This window comes from Episyrphus balteatus, chromosome 1 (genome assembly GCF_945859705.1).
Source record: "Episyrphus balteatus chromosome 1, idEpiBalt1.1, whole genome shotgun sequence".
Classification (NCBI taxonomy): Eukaryota; Metazoa; Arthropoda; class Insecta; order Diptera; family Syrphidae; genus Episyrphus; species Episyrphus balteatus.
Genome location: NC_079134.1, coordinates 134,335,726 through 134,355,301, shown reverse-complemented (window position 1 = coordinate 134,355,301; position 19,576 = coordinate 134,335,726). Strand labels below are relative to the sequence as shown.

At 29.0% G+C, this 19,576-nt stretch overlaps 1 protein-coding gene across 5 annotated transcripts in view; it reads right to left on the bottom strand.

Moving 5' to 3' along the window:
* The window catches only part of LOC129921566 (rap guanine nucleotide exchange factor 4), a 216,638-nt gene that overhangs the window by 26,123 nt on the left and 170,939 nt on the right, over positions 1-19,576 (bottom strand). For 3 of the 5 annotated variants that reach the window (XM_056003466.1, XM_056003464.1, XM_056003467.1), the window contains 6 exons: positions 12,638-12,729; positions 8,772-8,837; positions 8,230-8,316; positions 7,933-8,074; positions 7,487-7,673; positions 831-976 (listed from right to left, as the gene is read on the bottom strand). In XM_056003466.1, the coding sequence (XP_055859441.1) occupies positions 831-976; positions 7,487-7,673; positions 7,933-8,074; positions 8,230-8,316; positions 8,772-8,837; positions 12,638-12,729 (720 nt within the window). The remainder of the gene's footprint in view (positions 1-830; positions 977-7,486; positions 7,674-7,932; positions 8,075-8,229; positions 8,317-8,771; positions 8,838-12,637; positions 12,730-19,576) is intronic. The other 2 variants (XM_056003465.1, XM_056003468.1) reach the window with 1 other exon arrangement.

Here is a 19,576-nt window from a genome sequence, read left to right as displayed (position 1 = left end):
CTTACTCTTACTCTTACTCTTACTCTTACTCTTACTCTTACTCTTACTCTTACTCTTACTCTTACTCTTACTCTTACTCTTACTCTTACTCTTACTCTTACTCTTACTCTTACTCTTACTCTTACTCTTACTCTTACTCTTACTCTTACTCTTACTCTTACTCTTACTCTTACTCTTACTCTTACTCTTACTCTTACTCTTACTCTTACTCTTACTCTTACTCTTACTCTTACTCTTACTCTTACTCTTACTCTTACTCTTACTCTTACTCTTACTCTGACTCTTACTCTTACTCTTACTCTTACTCTTACTCTTACTCTTACTCTTACTCTTACTCTTACTCTTACTCTTACTCTTACTCTTACTCTTACTCTTACTCTTACTCTTACTCTTACTCTTACTCTTACTCTTACTCTTACTCTTACTCTTACTCTTACTCTTACTCTTACTCTTACTCTTACTCTTACTCTTACTCTTACTCTTACTCTTACTCTTACTCTTACTCTTACTCTTACTCTTACTCTTACTCTTACTCTTACTCTTACTCTTACTCTTACTCTTACTCTTACTCTTACTCTTACTCTTACTCTTACTTTTACTCTTACTCTTACTCTTACTCTTACTCTTACTCTTACTCTTACTCTTACTCTTACTCTTACTCTTACTCTTACTCTTACTCTTACTCTTACTCTTACTCTTACTCTTACTCTTACTCTTACTCTTACTCTTACTCTTACTCTTACTCTTACTCTTACTCTTACTCTTTTAACGTTAAAAATTTTTTTTTTAACACAGCACTGTTTTTTTATCATAAAGTTTCAAATACTTACAAATAGTTCCAGCTTGTGCATGTGACTCGAATACGATTATAGATGCTAGCTCCCTTTTGATGCTCGTCGAGAGATGTGATAGTGCTGCGATGTGTAAAAGTTCTTCAAATACCAATTCCAATTCTTCAGGACTTCGTTCGTGTGAACTGCATAATAGAAAAAAAAAACAAAAATGAAAAAAAAATGTAGTTAAAAGAAATCGACTAAAAAGCTATAAGATCGGTTAAAATATTCGCCATTGAAGGCATCTTATATGCCAAGAGCAAAGGACGAACAACAAACATCTATGAACGTTATTCGAAGGAATACACGATGCAAAATACCATCCATACCTTAGTATATTTAAGAAAATATCAACATGTACAACACACATTCTTCGAGTATCTAATAGAAGCAAAAAGGAGCCAGAAGGTTAAAGAAAATTTTAAACTTCATCATCTTGTGCATAGCAGAGGAACAAATCCAAGAAAAGGCAAATATTCAGGGTTGCACTTTGTGCTAGTGAATGATTTTTTTAAAAGGAAGGCCTTCTTAGACAAAAAGTTGTAAACTTCTTGGAAAAAGTTTTGGGATTGAAAAATTTGTGATAAAACGTGTTTTCAGAAATTAAGTCTCTTTTCGAAATTTTAGGGGTTTTCACTCAAGCTGATCTAGAATTTTCTCCAATTGTGTCAAAAGTCTTTTTTTAACTAAAGTTGTTCTCATTTTTTGATTTTCTCATGAATAACTCAAATCTTTTTGATCTTATTTCTATTTCAAAAATTTTGTCTTTTAAGAGGAAGATTTTATATTTCTGGCCCACTCTAGTATGTCTTTCATCTAAATCCAGCTCTTATGAATGCAATACAAAATAAAAGTTCTTTCGAAGTTCGTCTGCAAGAAGATTACTGGCATGCAATGTTAAGCTACACATTCAACATGGCAAGTTTTCTGTGTACAAAAGTGCATGTGTGTTAGATAATTGGATGCATCCTGTATGGATAAAGTTTTATTTGTATGTATTTTGTTGGGAAGTTGTTTAATCTTCAAATATCTTTAAGAAAAAAAAAAAAAAGAAGAAAAACCCAATATAGAATCACAATGCACCCAGGATTCAAGGTAATTATGTTTGTAGTTTGTGTAGAAGTTTGGCTAATAGGATACGGAAAAAGAACTATACTGGAATTTTTCTTTACGTTCAGTACTTTGTAAGCTGATTAAAGTAAATTCTTTAATTTGTAATACTTTAATTGGGTTCTTTCTGTTCCCCATATCAGTAGTTAGTATACAAGAAAAGAAGTTGCAAAAATGTAATCTTTAATAAATTTAACTGAGCAAATAAAAAATAAGTTTTAAACTATCTTTATATTTAAGATAATATAAAAAAAAGACTAAAAGGTTTAATTTTGTAGGAATTTTGTTGCAGAAAGGTTAAGTACATTATCCGTACCATAAAAAAGGATACGAAATCTTGAGTCTATCCATTTTTAACATTTTTTTGGAGTTGTTATTATTTTGAATAAAAATGACTGCGTATTGAAGACGTTAATAGTGAGTTTTCAAGGTTTATTTTTTAAAAGTTGTAAGTTTTTTTTTAGGGAACTGCCTCTGTCAAATAAAAAACAAAATCATGTGTGTAATTCAGACGTGGTAGAAGTGAAACCTTAAAAATCACCAATTAGAAATTGTTCTTAAAAATAAAGCCGTACTTAAATTTTTAATCGTACAATGCGCAAAAAGCATAAAAATAATTTATTCAAAACAATCATTTTTCATAAAAAACCATTAAATCCATTTTTCTTATTTGACAACTTATAACAAATTTTATATGAACGGAAAGATTATTGTTTTAGCTCGACCATGTCTTCTACAAAAAGAGCTAGAATTTTTTGAACCCAATTGATTTTCATCAAAAACAGCAAAATTTAACACCATTAAATCCATTTTTTTTAATGACAAATTTTATATATTCTGAAAGCTTATTATTTCATCATTTATATGACACTTCAATCATATTTCTACAATGCGTGCAAAAAAAGTAAGAATTTTTTAAAGCCAACCATGTCGAAATTTGTACAATTATAGTTTAGGTATTTTATAACCTATCTACAGTATTAATTTTCATTTATCTATCTATTTAAACAAAAAAGTTATAATCAATTGATTTTTCCTGTCGCTTTTTCGTTTCATCTTGTTTCAAATAACTACGATACTAAATAAGTTTTCACTTCAAAAATGTCAAAGCCTGTCGGTAGGGCTCGAATGCATCGACGAAAAGTTTTACCTTTTGTACGAGTAATATTATCAAAGTTTTCCTACAATAAAATCCGAAAAATTGTCATTGTGAAAGCCCCAGATTTCAGAATTAAAAACTTTGTTAAAACCAAAAAAGTAAAAGGCTTTTTCATTTCATCTTTGATCAGGAGCTCGACAGCGCAAACAGTTTCATCAATGAAATATATTCCATTTTTCGTAACGGGGTTTGGGGAAATCGTTCAACAGTTTAACAAACTAAGTTAGACTTATGTTCTTATGACTTGGATTCTAAGATTTTGATTTATTTTTTTAAAACCGCACCCTGTTTTCTTGCGACGTCATCACGCAAAATTGTAGTCCGTAGACCGACTTTAGAGACATATGACCTGGCTTTTAAGATTTTGAAAAAAATTAATGGATTTCGACGAAACTGGCAAAAATTGTCAAACAATATTTTGTTCGGAAACTATGTATGCTAATTGCAATATGGGATATTTGATATTTCTATAAACAACTATGATAAAAATTAGAAACTACCAAATTTGAATCACAGTCTACTACGGCTACTGTGCTTAGAAAAATGATCAGAAAATCAAAAAAAAAAAATACTGCCAAGAGGCAATAAATAGAGAGAGAAAAATATTCTCCGTCACTAACGTTACATATCAACCCTAAGTACAAAAAAAGAAATAAAAAACAATCAATGAAAAAAAATGTATCTATATATCTTTCCTGTCATATATATTGCCTTTATATTCCCTCAACAATGGATGTCCAATTTTAGATTTAAAAAGTTTTACGAACTGATTCTGTTGAAAAAATGGAAAATTCATTGGAAAATATTTCACCGGATATCACCGGAAAGCAAATCAGTTAATAAATGGAAAAATGGAAAGAGTGGGAATGCACAAACAAATGGTAGAAAAAAAGGATTTCACTAATGAAACATCAGACAATGAGAAAAAAACCAAATATTGAAGAAGAATTTTTGGGTTTTGTTGAACTTGAACTCAAAGGACATAATACTACATCAATCGTAAAAAAATAAGTTGCTTAAATTTTTAAGACTTTTTATATAGAAATTTGGGAAATGTAGGTAGGTAAGGTACCTATATAAAAACAAAAACATAAAATTCGTTTTTTAAAGATATAAAACAAAATATAAAATCAAATTGCTTTCCAAAACAGGTTTACAGTTTTATTTGATATAAATTAAAGTGCATTTTTAGAAAAAATAATTTCAAAATCGTTAGGGCCGTTTTTTAAAAAAACTAACTTTTTATAAATAATTTTTTGGAAAAAAAAGTTTTAAAATAAAATTGGTACCTATGCCATTTTGTAGAAATCACTAATCAACATCTAAAAATAAAATTTCAAACAAAATCAATGTCGTCCCGTTTTCGAAAATTTGATTTTTCAAAAAAAAAAAAAAAAATTTCAAAATTTTTTAAAAATCCAAAAATTATTTTTTTCAAAATTTTATTTTTGGCTTATATGGAAATTATATATAGGTATGTATGCTTTTTTACAAAAAGTTTCGTTGAAATCGAATTAGTAGTTTTGGAGTAAATCGGATTTAAAAAAAAAAAAAAAAAAACGGTTCTATGGCAGGTACCGTTAATAGTGATTTTCAAAATAGAATTTCTTTATTGAAAGATAGACCTTATCTTCATCATCATATGAAAATTCGGTGGTGTTATACAAAAAATATATGCTAATAATTTGTATTCATTTTCTCTACATTTGAATTTGAGACGAACAAAATTAAGAAATTATTTCACTGCTTTTTTTTTAAACTTATTTTTCTCCGCTGGAAATGTATGCATAACTTGTCTTGGTATTCTTTCGCATACAATTACAAATACAAAGTGTAAAACTTAATTGGTACAGAATTAATTTTGCGCTACAAACAAACTGCGAAGACACTTTTCAAAGAATGAACTTTGACAATACTTACTTTTTCATAATATAGAAAAAAAAAGAAAAAGAATGCAGCTGATCCCTTAAGAACGATTTATTCAAGTTATTTCAGGGGATTATGTCAGCATTCGTATTTTAATATAAAGCTTAGTGCTGCAAATGCAAATAGAAAAAAGAAATATTACATTTTGCATTATTCTATTTTGTAGAAGTGCTTATTTTTTTTTGATTAAAAACTGAAAAAGTATATGAATATTATTGTTTCACGGATGCATGATTCTAATTTTGTAGGTATACTATTACAAATTAAACAAAAAAGTGAAGGGTTTATCACTAACTTTGTATTATTTTTTATATAAAATAAAAAAAACAACGATTTTGATTTATAGTTAGAATAATTATTATTGGTCTTTAAAGAAGGTATATTTTATTTGTTACTGAACATGTACATTGTACATATTTGAATCTTAAATATTTTCTTGAAATGCCAAAAATTATTTACCTACTGAACCAAAAGTAACAAATTTATTACAAAAAATTTCCAAAATGAATCTCAACTGAAAATTACAGTTTTAAGTATTTACTCAATATAAACAAGTTTATTCAATTTAAGGAACAAACACATCTAAGGACATTTTTTAACTTTTTTAAAGTTTCGATTTTATTTTTTTGAAAAATCAATTTTTCGAAAATGGGCAATGTCGTGTTTCATCCGTTTAAAAGCATTTTTGAGTACAAACAGAAATAAAATGCACGACTGGGTCGCACGAACTTGCTCTTAGAGTTAAAGTTGCTTAAATTTTTAAGACTTTATATAGAAATTTGGAAAAAAAAATAAAATTCGTTTTTTAAAAAAATAAAATAAAATCTAAAATTGAATTGCCCTCCAAAACAAGTATGCAGTTTTGATTGATATATTAACATGCATTTTTAGAAAAAAAATTTTCAAAATCGTTAGAGCCGTTTTAAAAAAAAATAATTTTGTATAAATAATTTTTTGGAAAAAAAGTTTTAAAATAAAATTGGTATGCCATTTTGTAGAAATCACTAATCAACATCTAAAAACAAAATTTCAAAAAAATTCAATGTCCCGTTTTCGAAAATTTGATTTTTCAAAAAAAAATTTTCAATTTTTTTTTAAAAATCCAAAAATTATTTTTTTGGAAATTTTATTTTTGGTTTATACGTAAATTATATAAATGCTTCTTCACAAAAAGTTTCGTTGAAATCGAATAATCAGTTTCGGAGATAATCGGATTTGAAAAAAAACCGTTCTATGGCAGGTACCGTTAATAATGATTTTCAAAAAAAATTTTTTTCATTTGAAGATAAACCTTAGCTTAAAACTAACATTTGAATTTTTTAAACAAAATCGTTGGAGCTGTTTTCGAGATATTTTAATTTTACTTAAATCGGTATATGACAAGTACCGTTATTTTTGGTCCAAAAAAATTAATTCCAAAAACCCCTCTGGAGAGTCGCCAAATAACGCTACATACCAAGTTTGACATTAATCGGTCCATCCGTTTAGGCTGTAGCTCCTAATACAGACAGACAGACAGACTGACTGACAGACAGACAGACAGACGGACTTCCGGGACCCACTTTTTTGGCATTGTCTACCATCGTAATGTCATGGAAAAATGTTATCTCAACTTTTTTTTTTTGTACGAATGCATAACATAACCTATATCGCAAGTAAAAATCATTAACCGAAATTTGGTTGTAACTGGGAATCATGGAATTAAAATAATTTCAGTAAATATTAATCAATGTATTTAAACTAAACTTTTTACTTTTTAACACTTTGCAAAATGATTAATGTATACACCATTGGGGCAGTAACATAAAATTTCATCTAAAAATAAGGTCCCAAGGAAATAAATTTTTTTTTAAAGAAAAATTACATAATATTTTGGGGCCTCAAAAAATATTACTTGAAGAATCTTAGCGACCAACAAATGATAGCTACATCCATCGGTGCCTAAAGAAAACGAGAGCGTATACGTACTTTTTTGTCTGTTCTTATTTTCTATAACCTCAGGGGCGTATGTTGAGTTGTCGGAGCCCCAGGGCAAGACTTAATTTTGGGGACCCTTTGATAACTGGGGGCCCCTTTGATATAGAAAATAAGAACAGACAAAAAAGTACGTATATGCTCTCGTTTTTTTTTAGGCAGTATATATGTACGTAGTAATAAATTATTTTCAGTTTTCCTCTTACAATTCTCCATCTACTTTACGGATCGTGCCTAAACACACACAGGACTTACATTGTACATTACAAATGCACTATGTTGTGTAGGTAGGTACTGTTTTACAATTGGGCATTGAGAATTTAAACAGTTTTAAATGCTGCCCAGTACTTTAGCACACTCAACATTCAACCTTCACCAACAGTTCTAACCTCATTTGGCATTCCACAATCGTTCAACATTCTCATTCTTAAGGCAAACACACAGCAAAAAAAAAAAATTGAAAACAAAAAATTTTACAACTTACGGTTTTCTTAGAATCATGCGAAGTGTAGCATCTGGTCCTCGTTGGAAGAGTGTTCCTAATGCCTCACGAACATGGTCGTTAGATGCATTAACATCATCCGTTTGTGGTGCTCCGCCACTTGTACCGTCCTCGTCAACACGAAATCGATACAAAAAACATTTATCCTTAAACGGTTGCTCTTTGTTCACTATGTTTGAAAAGAAAAAAAATGAAAACAAGATGAAGAAAAATTGTAGAGAAAACAAGAAATCTACAAAGGAAAACATGGAAACTTGTCAAAGAAAAAAATATCCCTCCCGGAAGAGGATATTCCATCATCACACTCCGGCATTTTATTTTCTGAGCATGTAACTCAAAGCATAAGCTGGCTCGAATGAAAAACGTACCACGAAGGTAGAAACACAAATTTTAAAAGAAAATAAAAAAACAAAATAATAGATTCATACCATGTGAAAGGACTCCTTCTTCCAGTAAAGCTTGCCACATGCCCGCCGCCTGGGCTCTGGTGTGTACAATCGGTGACAGATTCAATAGCCAATCGACCAATTCAGTGCCTGGAGCACACTTCCTGATTAATTTGCCCGATACCTGTGGAACAATTTTCAATTTGTAACTATTCATCTTCTCTCTGTTGTATCGTTCTCCTTCTTCGGAAGGATTAGAAGAAAACCCATGAAATCCGAACCGAAGAAGGGCTATCATTCGAGACTACCAATATAAGGAAGGTAGGTATGAAAACTTACTTTTCTATCTTTCAAACAACTTGAGCTATCTGTGACCAGGAGAGTTCTGAGTGCCCATCCCATGCGGGACATAGCAGGACTTGGTGACTAAAAATAAAGAATAAAGATAAATTGCGTTATTAAGGTAACAACAGGAAATAGATGGAAGCTAAACAAAAACAAATGGATACATGGTGGATATTTATGTGTGGTGTTGACAGTATGTTTGACAAGTAAAAGGGAGTTTACATTTAGAGTGTGCTTTTGTCTTGTTTTGAATTGATTTTCTTTTTTGTTTCTACAAAATAAAAATTGTGCTAGAAAGAAGGGTTTATAGTTACACAGATACATTTTTTCGGTCTTGTTGAATGATATAAAGTTTACAATTTTGTTTTAAAGTAGAATATACTAATAATACATTTTTGGACGACACAAATATTTTATTCAGTATACACAGATAAAAAGTTTTGGATACCAACATATTGACAAGGTTTATCACGAATATCAAACGGTGAGAAAGGGGATACAAAACATGTAGTTTTTTTTTTTTTATTGTTTATTACCGAACGCCTTCTCAATCCAGTCGTGTGTTTAACCTCTCGTTTTTTGACTTTTTCAATTTTGGAATCCTAAATTTGAAATAATTTTAGATACTTTACTACATTTTTTAGCTTTTTCAAAAAAAATAAATATAACTACTGCTGAAAATTAGAAAAAATAAGAGCCAATCATTTAAAGGAATTAAATAGAAATTATGATTTCCCTAGACTTTTGCTTGCGTATAAGTATGTAAACAAATGGATACATGGAATTAGGTTACTTAACTGCACTTTTACATTTTTGAAGCATTTCCTGCAAAACCCTGGAAAACTTGCCTAGACGAAAGAGTTATTCCCTCAGCAATAAAAGCATAACAATTTCGAAAGAGAGGTTTAATATAATAAAAAGTGGAATTGATACATGTTAATTTTATGAATATGTTATTTTTATTTTACGGTTCAGAAATTGTTAATTTTGAAAATGATAGCCATTTCTCTGATCCATTTTTTTTTGTTCCCTTTTGGAAAAAATGGTGATCGTGTTGTAGTTCGATCAATATTTTCATTATTTGTAGACACTTGTTTTTACTTAATAAATTCATCCAATAATAAGATTGTTTTTTTTTACTAAAGATACAATTGAACGATCAGCAAAATTGGTCAACGCGTTGACTCTATGAAGTCACCAATAACACTATTTTCAACGCACCTGCAACGTTTACAGCTTCCAAAATGTGTGTCAATGCCAGTTTCATAGTGTAGCAATAAAAGCATTTTCTGTTGAGAATAACAGATGATTTCACATTTTCATTAAAAGATTTTGACGTCATTTTTACTTGAAAGAGTCAACGCGTTGACTATTTCTATTATTGGCCGTTCAATCCTGGCTCACCACATTAAAAAGTGGACTCGGTTAAAACTTTACCTATGTACATGTTTTAAACTCAGAAACGGATTCTTTTGTATTATAAAATTTTGTGTTATCAAATTTTTGTAGGTGAATCAAAAATTCTGTATGAGATCCAAAATCCAGTATTTTGATTTTTTTTATGTAGGTCGGTATTACAAAATCTTACCTTTTCAAATCTTACTTTTCAAAATTCTGTAAATCAATAAGAATGAGAACTAGACTTCGCAGTCCTGCAATAAAAATTGTTTTGATAATGAAAAAGAGTGCGGCAATTTCTAAAACCCTACAAATTAATGCTAAAAATTCTTTGAGTACTTGGCTCACACGCTGAAGACCTAGGGTCGATTTCTATCGGTGACATTTTTTTTAATTTTTTAATTCTTATGTAAGTTGTTATGCCATATTTTAGTAAATAGAACAACACCTAAAACTAAAGTTTTCAAAATTGCATTGACCCGTTTTCGAAAATTTGATTAAAGAAACTTTCAATTTTTTTTGTTTTAATTTAATATTTTGATAAAAAAAATAATTGGATTTGTCGCTTGAGAGAAATTCAGAACTAAAAAACACGGTTCTATGACAGGTACCGTTAATAATGACTTTCGAAAAAATCTTTTTTGTAAAAATAACCCTTGCCCAAAAACTAACACTTGATTTTTTTAAATCGTTAAAGAAGATTTTGGGGAAATTAGGTATACTTTTATAAAATTGTTAAATATATCATGAATATCTTTAGATAAGGTTTAAAAAAATTAGTTAAAAAAATCCTCTCTAAAATTTCCAAAAACTGTTGCAAAGAGATCTATCCGTTCAGGCTGCAGCTTTTTATAGAGTCAGAGATACGAGTCACGCTGGAGTCCTAGATTCGATACCTATTGGTTGGCCATTTATTTCGTTTTTTAAATTTTATATAAAAGTTTATATATTTATTCAATATTGTTTCTTCACAAGAAACCATAATTTAGGCCACAAACTAAAAAGGAAGGTCTCGCAATTCTGTCTTTCTGTGTGTCTATTTGATCTATTTGAGCTGCAGCTGCAGTGGTTTTGCCCAGAAGCAAATTATTTATTAATTCACTGTACCAACAAAATTTTTTTCTAAGCTTTCTATTCCTTCTAACAAGTGCCTTGCGAAATGCATTTAAAAGACCCTAGATCGTACAGGCGTATAATTAAAATTATTACATTTTTTTTTTCATTCGGAAGCAGATATTTTCGGATCAAAGAGCCGAAACAAATTTTGGTTAACAGGTATGAGATCACACTGAACATTCCTATGCATTCAGCTAAAAAAATTACAAATTTATTTTTTCAAGATTTTCGAAAATTATCCTTGTCTAAAAATTCGGAATTTTCAAAAATTTTCTCCAAATCCATCGAATGAGACATCAAAAGAAAGGACTCTTTAGACTCTATTCATACCTGAAAACCAAGAGTTTGTAGGAAATCGGGTTGTTGAAATATTTGCAATCAAAATATTTTTTTTTTTTTTCATTCGGAAGGAGGTATTGTCGGATCAAAGAGCCGAAACAACTTTTGGTTAACAGATATGAGATCACAGTGAACAGGCCTATGCATTCAGCTTTTTAAAATACATGGAAATGCTATTAGCTTAAAGACTATGATATAAATATTAAAGTCATTGTCAACAACTTACGGCTAAAATCATAAAAAATTGCAAATATTCGGGGAAATTTTCACCATTGTTTGCATTTTTGCAATGCTACGTTCGACACTTTTGTCCTAAGAGTTAGCATCATCATTGGGCCATATTCTAATAACTACCAGATTAAACCCTCTCCCCTCCTTGAAAGGACCGATAAGGATAGTCACTTATTTTGTTATCATAATTATTTAGAAATTACATTATTATTGCTTAACTTGTGTTCTTTTAAGACAGCCGGTTGGAAAAAGCTCTCGCAGTTTTATACTCTCAACTAGGAAATATAGGAAATATAGGCTTCATAATTGGTATCATAAAATACTTAACGAAGCCCCACATACAAGTATGACTTATAAAATAATAATAATAGAAATTCAAAGTTAAGGCTATAGCTATAGCCTCTTCATTAATAATATATTTCCAAAGCAATCCATGTCATCTTGCTTGGCATATTCCAAAACTAGGAAAAAAAGCAATAAAAAAGCTAAACTATTTCTTAAATATTTTATCTTTCACAGCACAATAAAGAAGATAAATTGGGTGTTGTCATGAAAGAAATTCCAAACACCCTTTTCAAAAGTGACATGGTTTTAGAGATTTACTTTTGGTCAGTTTTTTTCTCTTTGGGTTGTCTATTTCTCAAGCATTTAACAACTTCTTAAGAACTTTATACACTTGTACAACAATAATAGTTAATTTATCATCAATTTAACCTGTCACTCAATATATTCTATTGTTTCTATGCCAATCTGTCAATCAAATTAATAGTAAATTGTATATCTATTATTATTTTTTTTTTCTGAGAAGATATTATTTATTACTTCTTATATCAAATTTTCTCATCATTACTTCTTTTTTTTTCTAATTTTGGTGTAATCATAAAAAATTACCCTCGTAATCAAAGGTCCTTAGATATTACAAAACGAGCTATCAATCATGACATGATTGCTTGTCCATAACTTCCATAAATTGAGGCCACTTCTGACCGCACAATCGGAAAACCATTAAAACCCCATTGTAAAACCTTAAACCGGAAGTTACTTTTTTACCGTTGAGTAAAATCAAAAGAACGAATTGGCAAGGATATAAAAAAAGCTTTACCCATATAATATGCAATGTTAAAAATTTTTCATTATAGGTTTTTTATTCTTTTCTGAGTGTTCCGGAACACCGGAAGTAGAAGAAAAAAGAAACAAACAAAAAAAAAATGTAATAGAAAACTTGAACCCAAAAAGAACGTATTCAAAGAGGTTTTCTTATGTCTTTGTTCCTTATTTTTTTTTTGTTGCTAAAATGTCTCTATTACTCATCCCTTACCTCTGTAATTGGAAGTGCCGGATTTGGATGATCCGGACTTAATGGCCTTTTTGTTGGAGACGCTGGCGCTGCTGATATACTTGCCCCAAAACCTGTAATAGATAATGAGATAAAGTTAGTTACGTGTTAAGCTATCTTTTGCAATTAAAGGATTATTTTATACACAAAAATTTCACAAGAAAAAAAGGACATTTATGCTGATGTTATGCGAGGCTTAAAGGCTATCTTGTTGATTTTATCAAAGTCTTTAAGATCCTGCATAAACTATATACACAAACAAACACAGTCAAAAAGAATTCTTCCTTGAAAATCCCCTAAAAAGAAGCACAACTTCCGTAGGAGAGTATAAAGTGTCGAGCCGATGTATAAGGTAATATTGGACTTTTTTTTTTGTGCGTCTGTCTTCGTAGCTTTAAGAAATTCGATAGAGGTTGTTATATGGGGTTGGTGAGACAGGTGTGGTGAAAAATGACTGGATGATAACTTTATTTCATGTTTCTTGGGGGATAAAAGGTGTTTTTTTTTTATGTTTGTTTTTGTTATTTAGCTTCAGAAGGAAATATTAATAAACGAGTGCTGTAGAGTGTTTTGTGTTTTATATTTGCTAACATTTTTGTGTGTGTATGACTTTTTAATATGCATAACAAAACACACCTGGTGATTTGTAAACAACAAAAAAAAATGTAAATTGGGTATATGGGGTGCCATTTTGTGCATGACAATGCGAAATTGTTGCTTTTATGTCTTGAAATTAATAAAATTGTGTTCGTTGTTTTGTTTTGTTTTTGAATTAAGAACACTCAGTAAATTTTTGATACTTTGTTCTTTTTGATGATAAAGGATTTTTTCATATTTTTTTGTTTATATATGTATTTATTAAGGTTATTTCCAGACAAGTAGGTTAAGAATTCAATTGAAAAGAGGATTTTTATAAGAACATCTTTCAGCCGAAATAAACATAAAGTGAAATAAACATACAATTTTGATTGAAACACGTGTGTAACAGGAGAGTAATCAAATGTCTTTTGGGAATTTTGGGAGCTCTTAGGGTAGATATTTTTCATACATCCTATAGCCGTTTTGGAAAACGATTCTAAATACCAAATGTCTGTGGATTTTATTGCTTATAGGGATATTTTACTTAAAAATATTTAATATACGGTTTCTTAATGATTTAAAGACAAAAAATTATAGTACAGTCAAATCAAATGAAAATTCCAATTTTCAAAAAATATTTTTTTTTTTTGAAAAATGAATATTTGTGAAAAGTGTTCATGAATTTTCGAAACTTTGCTTTATTTTTTATTTAGAGATATATTTTTTGTTAATATACTAAATACAGGGCGATTCAGGTGGAATGTGCCAAAAAGCTACAGTGTGCCAACCAAGGTCGAGACAAGAAAAAAATCGCATAGGAAGAGGGACATATTCACTCTTATTTAGCCGGGAAAGGCAATCTAAAAAAAAATTTATTAAATTTTGAAAAAAAAAAACTATTAAAAATCAACTGTTGCACCTACAATAACGTTCTATACCTTTTTGTTAGAACATTTAGATAAACTGCGGCAGTACTTTCAGGCAAACCGTTTTGAGGAATCTTCATTTGAATATGAATGTGTTGATTTCTGAGCTTACGTAGTCGCCGTTATCAGTTTGAACAATCTCAATCAATTGATCCAAAATTTTAATTTAAAGTTGATTTCTTCTACCACGTAATCAATGTGACGTTATCTACTCTTTGACTAGTGTTTTGGACAGTATCAATATCTGAACGAAAACTTCGGTTTTCTCTGCGATATTTCAAAGAATGTTGACTTTAAGGATTGTGAGAAACTTGAAGCAATTTTTACAGCAAGAATTGACGACGAAGTTCTAAAGGATGTTATTGCTAAGGATCTCATTATTATTATTTAGCTTCAAACTATTTGCTTGAAAAATTATTTTTATACATCAAAGGTACGAAGTTAAATTTTGTTTAAATTATCAAGTACCTACATCAATTTGCTGCTATACGTACGGTGACCATCCGTCCCTGTTTACCCGGGACGGTCCCGTATTTCTACAGCTTGTCCCGGGTTTTTATTTAAGAAACCCGGGACGTGTAAGTGTCCCGTATTTTGTAATTTGTCCCGTGATTGTCCCGTATTTGCACATTCTCTGATTTTTGTATTCAATATTTCAAATACTTTGTACGGAAAACAAGAAAACAGTGGTTGGAAATTAAAATTTTTCTAGTACGCTGCTGAAGCAAAACGAAAAATTTTCTAAGTCTCCAAAGTAAAAAAAAAACGATTAAAAACTCTTCATAAAATCTAGCACAGGTAAGAATTTCGTTGCCTAAGCTGCGTACTGTGCAACGAAAAGCAAAATTTTCGTTGTGCTGGTTTTGTATGAAAATTTTCGTTTTGCCTCTAGACTAGGCTTTAGTTTTTTAAATGTTCCAGCTTCTGTTTGTCAGACTGGTACACCAGAAAAAATGTTTTCGAATAAAGAAAAACATATGGAAGAGTAAAGAACCCAGATAAGTTTCAAAACTTTTAAGGACATGTTGTGTTAAAGTTCATACAATTTAAAAACCATTTAAATAAAAATGTTAAAAAACAGCTCTCCCGATTTTGATTAAAAAAATATTTTTTTAGAAGTTATTAACAGACATTATTACACTGAAAAAAGTATTATTCTTAAAAACTATGAATCTCGTTTATAAACCAAAATTCATACATTTTTAAGAAAAATTCATTAAATTTAAGCACAAATTCTTTAAAAAAAGTTTAGTTTTAAGAAAGATTCATAAAATTTAAGAATCAGTTTTCATAAAAATTTTCCTATGGAAAATTTTTTTAAGAACAAATACAAAGGTTTATGAATAAATTCATAAACTTCTAGCTCCAATTTGAAAGAATATTTTTCTGAATCTTAGAATCTGGACATACTTTTATGAATGAAATTTACTATTATTTTCCATTCAGTTGTATTTTGAGTTTAAATAATTTTTAAAATTGACTTTCTTCCCTTCTAAAATTGAAAAAAAATCTGTTTTCGCAATTACATTTGTAAGAAGTTCATAAATTTTGTGTTTTTAAGTATTTTTTCTTAGAATTAATTCATTTTTTCTTAAAATGAATGTATTTTTTCATTAATCAAAAAACAAGGAATATTTTACCGTTATCCTGTATTCGGTATTAAGAACTTATTCTTAAAATTTAAGAATTTGTTCATACTTTTTATGTTCGAAATTCATTATTTTCCAAAATTTAAGAATTAATTCATTAAATATTATGAAAGTATACATATAATTAATAAAAAAATTCTTACGTTTTGAGTGTTTAAGTATATTTTCTTAAAGTCTATGTACTTTTTCATCAATCTAGAAAATAATAACTGTTGTTCTGAATCTATGCCTTAGAGAGATTTCTTTGAGGATTAAATTTAAAATCTAATATTCAAAGTGGACGGTCGTTGCCGAAACAAGTTATAAAAGTTTGTGAATAAAAGACGATATTGTTTATAGTGTTAAGCATTTTAACCACGTAGACAATTTTGAAGAGTATAAGTACATTTGAAAAGTGTAAAATATTGTTGGTTCCTGTTGCCTCTTTCCCATATACTCAGATAGGGTCAATGTGGGTAAATGTAAACAATTTCATGTCTTTTTTTTCTTTCGACTTTAGATTTTTATATGTTTTCACGGAACAACTTGAATGGTATCTTCAAATGCAAACATGAAATGATGGCAATTTTTCTTTATAAATATAAACAAATATTTCCCAAATTGTTTAAATTACTCTCAAATATGGCATGTTTACAAATACCCCACCATGTTTCTGTTTTTTTACAAATTCGGGGTAAATGTAAACGGTGTTTTAAAATTTAGAATTTCCTCTTTATCATATGGATAACAACTTGAAAACCGTTCAAGAAGGTATTTGACAAAAACTTTTTCAAATTCCAATAAAAGTTTTTGTTTTCTTCCATTGATTCTTTATATAGGCACCCAATATGCATCCTCAGCAGCTCTGAACGTCATATTTTTTTTGTTTTTACGTCAAAGACCGATTTTGCAACACCATCCACTAAAAATAATGGTGTTGGCTACTTTAAAATGTGATTTCGCGGCACTTTAGCAATAGTAATTGACTAAAAATGCGTTATTTTTATTAAAACCAATAATTTCAGCAAAAATATATGTTTATATTTACCCCCAGAATACGTTGTTTACAATTACCCATTATGAAAAATATTCTGGGGTGAATGTAAACACATGCAAATCGACATAAATGTCTTGTATTTTAAAATTTGTTTGTTTCACATAGAATCTACATCAAAATTAAAAACTAAAAAGTATTTGCAAATTATACTGACTTAATTGAACCTGCAAAAATAATTAATTTTTCTGGAAGACTAACGACTTGTTTTACACTTTAAAAAATTATCTTTCACGGAAAATACGCTCATCGAATGAATTCTCTCTTGACATCAATGAGTTTTACGTATAAGTTAAAAGATACATGCGTCCGCGATTTGTACTTATGTATGCGTCAAAGAGATTTAACTGAAGCTTGTTATGAGCCATGTTCTCATTTACCCCTGTTTACATTTACCCACATTGACCCTAAGTATAAAAACATATAATGTTTAAAATTGCTTTCTTTTATTTATTAAATATATTTTTTTTTTTTTTTTGTTATTTTAAATTGAAAATCGTAATTTGATATTTTTGTGAAATATGGAGGCACGTACGTAATCTTCAACTTTGGACCGGCAAAGGGGGAAAAATCAACACAAAATAAAAACCATATTAAAGGCGATTCTCAACAAATCCTGTACAATTGAAATTGTCATTGGAAACTAAAGCAAAACATGGAGTTTAGTAAGTGTTGCATTTTATTTTATTTCTCTAAATATTTAAATTTTGTTTTAACTTAATATTATCAACATTTCTCATAGGTACCTAAATTCTTTATATTTTTATCTTTCCCCAACTTATTCAATTTTGTATGTTTATTTATTTTTTTTTTTTTCATATCCAGAGTCTAATGGTGCCGATTACAATAAGGTAAGAATTAGATAATTTAACCTTCTAGCTATTTCGATTTTTTAAACCAAATACTACATATTCATTTTACTAGTACAAACTTTTTTCTATCTTTCCAGATGATGCATCCATTAAAGAAGTAAAATTATATTAATTTATAGTGAAATTTATAGTGATAGTAATCAATAAAACATTTTTATAACGTTTAAACTTAATAATTTCTTTTATTTTTAAAAACAATTTTAATTTTTTTGTTTTAGATTTTGGATTGTTTTCTTTTGAAGTTTGTTTGTTTGGAATACAATTTTTTAGGAACAAATTAAAGGCTTGGAATGGTAATGTATTATATGCATTTATATAAATAACTGCATAAATTTTAATGAAAAGTGTATTATATTTTATGAAAACAATCATATAACTTTAAGAAAAATTCATAGTTTTTATGATTTTTTTCATAAAATTTAAGCAAAATTTCATTTGAATTTTTACGAAATTTATGAAAAAAATCATAAAATTTAAGAAATAATCATAAAATGTAAGAAACTTTTCTTAAACTTTGTTCTTAAATTATAGAAGAAAAAAAAAGATCTAAGAAATAATTCTTAAATTGTATGAATTTTTCTTAAAATCTAAGAAACTTTTCTTAAACATGTTCAAAACTTTTCGAATTTGTTTATGAACAGAATTCTTAAAATTTAAGAACTTATTCTTAATTTTTAAGAAAGATTCATTCTCTTATGAATTTGTTCTTAAAACGATTCTTAAATTTAATGAATTTTTACATTGGCTCATTTGCCATGAATTTTTACATTAATTTAATGTACAAATTCATTAATTTTATGTACCTTTTTGGTTCAGTGTAAAAAACCATTTTCTTGATTTCTGATTTCGTAAACGACTTAAACGATTTCAACAAAAACGCTCCCATAAAATCGTTTAGGAAATCTTGATATCAAAAAAAGGAAAAATTATGAAAACTCATTTAAAAAAAATTTAAATTTTTTTTTGAAAAATCAATATTTTCAAAGCGATCCAACGAATTTTTTATCCGTCCCGGGTTTGGCTTCCAGAAATATGGTCACCGCGGTGCACCGTAGCTATACGGTACACTCTTGTACAACATAACTGAAACCTCATCCGTACCGATCATCCACACACAAAACTATAACTCTTCGAATACGATCACAATCATCATCTCCTGATGATTTAAAATCCATTATCGAAACCACTGTTTCATGTTCTCAGTAAGAAGCTGAAGAATCTTGTATCAAAGGAGGATCTTAATCAACTTTACACTGAAATAAGCTTATGCGTTTAAATGCATAGGATAGGAATAGAAGCTAAACCAAGCTGCGAACAGAATTTTGAAGAAGTGTATAAGTTTACGTTTTCCTTTCTCTTGGTGCGTGCATATAAATTTTTGTCCAGTGTTGATATTTGGGAAATCCTACTACGGATAGCTTTGCCAAAAAAACACGCCTAATGATTCATCCATTGGTTTACATCTTCCTTCATACGCAGAAACTAATGCAACTCAATTCGCTTTACAAACTTATTATATCTAATTGAATTGCATATGTATTTGGATTTTCAGCAGCATTGACTCAAGAATGTGATAATCATTTGGGTAACCTAATTTAATATAATCAAAATTCTTCAATTTTGGTTTTCATTCTCTAACCTAATTAGAAAATTATCAAAACAACACTTAACAACCCTTTAAGTGTTATGTTTACTAATAAATCCAAATATTTGTTACATTTTATTTAACGAGGGCACCTCAATTAATGAAGTATCTTTATGATTTATTGATGGGCAATTAATTTTAAATTCTGATTTGCCTCCATATTTTTCTAATAAAAATCAACAATTCAACCCGCATCATATCTCAATCCATAAACAAA